General features: G+C 31.9%; 1 protein-coding gene across 1 annotated transcript in view; it reads right to left on the bottom strand.

The window, feature by feature from the left end:
* Positions 1 to 629: 629 nt before the first annotated feature.
* LOC120225705 (cyclic nucleotide-binding domain-containing protein 1-like) overlaps positions 630 to 6,000 on the bottom strand; it is a 293,014-nt gene continuing 287,643 nt past the window's right edge. The window contains exons 7-9 of the mRNA XM_039223885.1: positions 2,907 to 3,016; positions 1,056 to 1,206; positions 630 to 723 (exon numbers count right to left, since the gene is read on the bottom strand). Of these exons, the coding sequence (XP_039079816.1) occupies positions 632 to 723; positions 1,056 to 1,206; positions 2,907 to 3,016 (353 nt within the window). The 3' untranslated portion in view covers positions 630 to 631. The remainder of the gene's footprint in view (positions 724 to 1,055; positions 1,207 to 2,906; positions 3,017 to 6,000) is intronic.

Genomic DNA, 6,000 nt, shown 5'->3' with positions numbered 1-6,000 from the left:
ATGTTGATTTACATAAAGGAGTCCACAGTGTATTTGCCTTGCACTGGTTAACATTATTAATACAGGAAAGGAAAAACCTAGCCCACAAGTGAGAATATTGTAATTTTAATTGATGGTTAGTATTTATTTTTAAGTGATATTTACCTTGAGGGGGGTTTATATTTGAATGTCACAGAAACAAATAAAATTAATCGATGATATTTCAAATTTATAACTTTTAAAAATGGATATATGAGTTTGAAGTTAAAATCACAATTAAGCAAGTAGAGAGTAAATATTCTCTAAAAAAATATAAAAGAAAAACCCTTGAAATTCAGGATAAAGGGATTCAGTCAATCATACATGGATAATCATGAAAGTGTTTCCAATTGAGTTTATTTAAAGCAAACTTCTCACCCATGTTAATTTTTGTTTTCACTTTTTTATTCTTTATCTAATGTTTGATATTTTTAGTTTTATTAGACAAAAATCTTACCTTTCTTCAATATCCTATTATGTCATTACTTATTAACCCCTGTTCATTTATCCTTCATAGTCGAGTGCATATCCTACTTGAGTATAATGTTTGAAGGACCAAACACAGATGGCTGCATGAATCTTAAAATATTATTCTTTTAATATTTCCAGAATGCTAGAATTTCAGATAAAGTTTCAAGCACGACAAGCCATGACCTTCATATACACTTGATCTACATTGTACACTGGAAGACAGTATACCTTGACCTGAATCAGAAACATAGAAGCAATATTTGTAGAGATGACAAACCAAAAGATACTTCATAAAGGAAAGGTATGTTGCTATTAATGATAATTTAGGAATAAGCTGAGATTTTATTAATTTCAAATCAAAGTGTTTTGAAATACTGTTAATACATTCTAAAAGTAGCACAATTAAATCAGACAAAGTAAGAGGTGTTAAGAGAGGATATCTTGTTTCTGTAAATAAAATATATACACATACACTTACTTGAGTGTCCTAATAATTCTGTGAAATACATTCATGCTTATCAAAAACTCATCAAATAAAATGGTACAAAAGAGATGTATGTATTTACCAAATACATCCTTATCTTCAATGATTGCCATCTCAACCTCTTCTCCAGTAATTATTGTGCATGTGAAAGGAAGTTGAAGAAGAACACTAATCTCACCAAAAGATTCCTTCTCCTTAAGTGTACCCATACAAACAAGTTTTTGAATTTTTTTCTGTAAGAGATATAGATAATTGATGTTCAATAAAACCAGTTTCATACAATGGATAAATACTGTTATCATCAGAAACTCACTGTAAAGTATTTTGGTATGTGGTATTTAACATGCAATTTCATTCAAATCAGAGATAACAGTTATTAACACATGTAGTTAAATTATATAGAACAATAGTTAATTGATAGGCAACTTCAGCATATCGAAGGTAACTGAAAGTAATGTCATTTAGTGATCTACAAAATAATTTTTTAAATATTTTTTTATAAAGAGAGCAGAAGTTGGGGAGAAAGGCAAAAGGAGAGAGAAAGAGTTTATTTGATGTGGATCTGGATCCCACAACCCTGGAATCATGACCCCAACTGAAATCAAGAGTTGGAAGCTCAACCAAATGAGCCACCCAGGTACCCCTAATTTTTTAATCCACCGAGATGTTTATGAATTTTTGAGCTCATTCCATTTTTCAAGGTCCTACAGCAGCATTTTGTAAACAGAACTTAGCTTTGAATGTTTTGTGAACTACCATTTGTTACCTCAGCCCCGGTTCATGGCTGGACTAACAAAGAATAAGAAATTAAGCACAGATGCCAGGACCAGAATTGATGGAATTAATAGCCAAAGATGAAATTCCACCCAGACTTTTTTGTTTAAATAAGAAAGAAACATGGAAAGAGAATTTGATTCAGGGAACTAGCAATTAGGTCCAAATTAGAAACAGAAGAAAAGGGCCTGCAGGTTTTCAGTATGCATATCTCTGGAGAAAAAGATGAAACTCCAAATTATTTTTTCAGAGAGACCTCAACACCATGGAAACAGGGATGAGTTGATGAGCAGCAAGTTTTCAAAAGAACATATCTCTCAGAGTTATGACATGACAGGGACTCAGAAGAGGTGAAAGCCTTTAACAAGTATCCTAGGGTCAAAAGCAATATCTCACTTGGAGAATTGCCATTTATATAAATGGCAAATCCTCACACTAAATATAACTAGTATAGCAGAATTCAACTCAGTTTATATATTAAATTTAATTACAGTGAAGACTGCCTGACCGACCAAAAAAAGATTAGTTCTGACTTTTTTATCACTCTGCATTAGTGTTTTGCCTGTTCTAGAACTTCATAAGACTGGAGTTATGCAGCCTGCAGTCTTTTGGCTTTCATGTTTTTACCCAACCTAATGCTTTGAGATTCATCCATATTCTTGTATGCATGATTAGTTCTCTTTATTGAGGTGTAGCATTCCATTGTATGAATATTTCACAATGTTTCTATTCATTCAACTGTCATTGGACATTTGGATTACTTATAGTTTTTGGCTTACAGAGATACATGTGAGTCTTTTGTAGATTTGTCTTTTTCTTTTTTTTTGTCTTGAGTAAATATCTAGAGTGGAATTTCTGAGTCATTTGTTAAATGTATTTTAGCCAATCTGATATGCTTGAAGTGTTACCTTGTTGTGGTTTTAATTTATATTTCTCTAAGGAATAAAGATGTTAAGTATCTCTTAATGTACTTCTAGTCATTCCTATGACTTACAACTCAATTACAACGTATATTACATTCCTATATATTATAACTCAGTGAAAAGAAACAATAAAAAAGTTAAAAATTGAACAGAAATTTCACAACACAAATAACAAATATGCAATATTAAGCTAGATTCAATTACCATTAAAGAAAATACATAAGTTTAAAACTTACCACTTTTTTGGGTTGTAGTTTTATAAGTCCTACAACATCTCTATAAATATTACAATATCCAGAATTAATATAAGCCACAAAAGAAATTATCTTCCCAGTTTCTACTATCACTGAAAATAAGAGATAATTCATTACTTTAGACTCTTCTCTATAAAAAATTATTTTAGATATGACAATAAAAGATGACATTTCATTCAGTAACAATGGCAAATTTCTTAATGGATGGTAGTTTATAGGAAGTACTCAGAAAATGATTAAAACATTTACATCTTTTACTTATATCTGTAACCTAATATGTAAGTAAATATTGACAAAACTTTGGCAGTAAAGGCAACAATATGCTAGTAAACTATCAGGTGGAGGAGACGAAAGTGTGGGACAAGTCCCAATTTTTAGCATTTATTGATTTTTATTGTGTTAATATTTCTACCATGGTTAATTTTAAATTGCTAGTGGCTTAACAACCAGCTCACAAAATCCCTGAATATTTAACTTTTGGCTCTTTAGAGCATGTGCCTTGATCCAGGCCCTCACTCTACTAAATATAGAAGTGGTTAAAAGCAACGGCTTTAAGGACATACTGTTTTGGTTTAAAACCCTACTATGCCTCTTTTTAAAAAACTTTTTAATGTTTATGTATTTTTTGAGAGAGACAGACAGAGCGTGAGTGGCGGAGACGCAGAGATAGAGAGAGAGGAACAAAGTCCAAAGCAAGCTCCAGGGTCTGAGATGTCATGATAGCACAGAGACAGATGCAGGACTCGCACTCACGGGGCCCAAGATCATGACCTGAGCCCGAGTTGGGTGCTTAAACAACTGAGCTGCCGGGGCACCCTTGCTACTTCTTAAGTGACCTTAGATAAATTATAGAACTTTTTTGAGCTTTAAGTTTTTCATCTTTAAGATAGAAAAATTTGGAGTTGCTGTTCTAAACTCAACAGATGGTTATTAAGGGTATATAAAGTACTTAACCCTAAGGTCTGGCATTACTATTACATAACAAATCATGTTGTTATTATCATCAGTATTTTCTCAAATTTGTAAAGCCACCCTAAGGCCAAGATACACTTGAAGGTGAACTGGATAATACCTTTATACAACCATTAATGGATTAAAAAGCAATGTAAATAAAAAAATCTGATCTGTATAACATTAAATTATCAACATATTATAATTTAAATAATAAAATCACTTGGATTTATATGTATTAAAATTACTATTTAAAATTGACTTTCAGTTTGTTCATTCTATAACATATCAATATATTTTTCTGAAAATCCCAAACACAAAAGTGATAACATAAATATAAAGATACATGTGTAACTTTCCTGTGATTTTATAAAGTAGACAATTAAAAAGTATTTTCAATTATTCAAAAGCATTCATTTCATAGTGTAAACAAGTACATATCAGGATGAAGAAAAACATTGGTGTTATTGAAAACTAAGCTAGAGAGTAGCATAGCTCTTTAAAAATTATGGTTAAAAAAGAACAAAGTAACAATTGGTAAACATAATTTACGATAAGCAAAAAATGAATGCCAGTATACAATGGAAAATACTTTAAGATAAATCAGATAGCATTTCAATTATTATGCTGACATGTTTATGAGAACGTTATCTCTCTTTCCTCATATAATATCCAGGGCTCAAAATTTATAATTAAAAAATTAAAAGGGTATTCTACTGTAACCAATCATTTATTTTATTTAAATAAAAATTTATGATAACACTTCCTCTGTTTTATACTGTGTTTCTTGCAGCCAAACATTGACACTGTAAATTTATCTTAAGATATAAAAGTATGTCTAGAATTATTTGTAAATTGTATAGACAAGAACAAATTTTCTCATAGATCCTATACTGAAAAGCAAAGAGTCCCTTTTTACCAAAGGTGATATGATAATAGAGGAAAGGTTATATGATACTAGAGACTATCACATAACTGTTTCTTTTCTTTTAGTCAATCAGTAGGATATAAAGGGAGGCATGGAGGGTGCCTGGGTGGCTCAGTTGGTTAAGTATCTGACTTTGGCTCTGAAATGGAATCGTGGCCACAGAGGACACCAATGGAAACTATTTAGGACTGACTTACTTTGTCTTGAGTCAGTTGGCATTTTCCAAAGTAATTTTACCACCCTGTTCTGTTACATCTCTGGATTGTAAATGGATCAAGGGATCCGTATCGCAAACGGAAGAATTAATGACCTTGTTACTCTGGTTTTGTTTTATTTTTTCATTTTCTTTATGTTGACTTTTTAAAACTATATGAAAAGTCTAGTTTGTTTTATTGGCTTTGATAATATGCTATATGTTTTCTATTATCTTGTCCAGTGCTTGAAAGAGGGAACTATTCATAATTCACACTGTATATTTATAGTGAGAACATACTGTATTTTAAAAGTCCTTTAAATTAAAAATTCTTAACCATGTTCAGTTTATATAAAGCAAAATGACACTAAGATTTTAAAAAAAATTTAAAGTCAATTTATTTTGAGAGAGAGAGAGACAAGGCATGAGCTGGGGAGGGCAGAGAGAGAGGGAGACACAGAATCTGAAGAAGGCTCCAGGTTCAAAGCTGTCAGCACAGAGCCTGACCATGGGGCTCAAACTCAAAAACTGCAAGATCAAAGTTGGATGTTTAACCAACTGAGCCACTCAGGCGCCCTGAAAATGACACTAAAAATTTTAATCTAGAAAAACATTCTGGAGCCTGCTTCAGAATCTGGGTCTCCCTCTCTCTCTGCCCCTCCCTCACTCTCTGTCTCTCTCTCTCTCTCACTCAAAAATACATAAACCTCAAAAAATAAATAAAAAGAAATAAAGGGAGGCATGTAGCCTCCTGGCAATTGTTATATGAAAAGGATACACTTAAAAAGACACTAAAGAAGCCCATTATTTTAAATTTCCAGAACTGCACTACTGCAAATCTTTTCTTGAAAGTCAAGTTCTATATAGATCATAAAGAGACATACATAATATCAAAAAGGATAAAGACAATGAAAATTTTTCATCAGTGAAGGGAAGACAATAATGGAAAAGCTGAACCACTACAGCAAAATCTATGAGGCAGTCTCATTCCATACAGGGGGATA

Source organism: Hyaena hyaena, unplaced genomic scaffold (assembly GCF_003009895.1).
Source record: "Hyaena hyaena isolate Hyena2069 unplaced genomic scaffold, ASM300989v1 scaffold_1482, whole genome shotgun sequence".
Classification (NCBI taxonomy): domain Eukaryota; kingdom Metazoa; phylum Chordata; class Mammalia; order Carnivora; family Hyaenidae; genus Hyaena; species Hyaena hyaena.
This window is presented reverse-complemented; position numbering and strand designations above follow the sequence as displayed.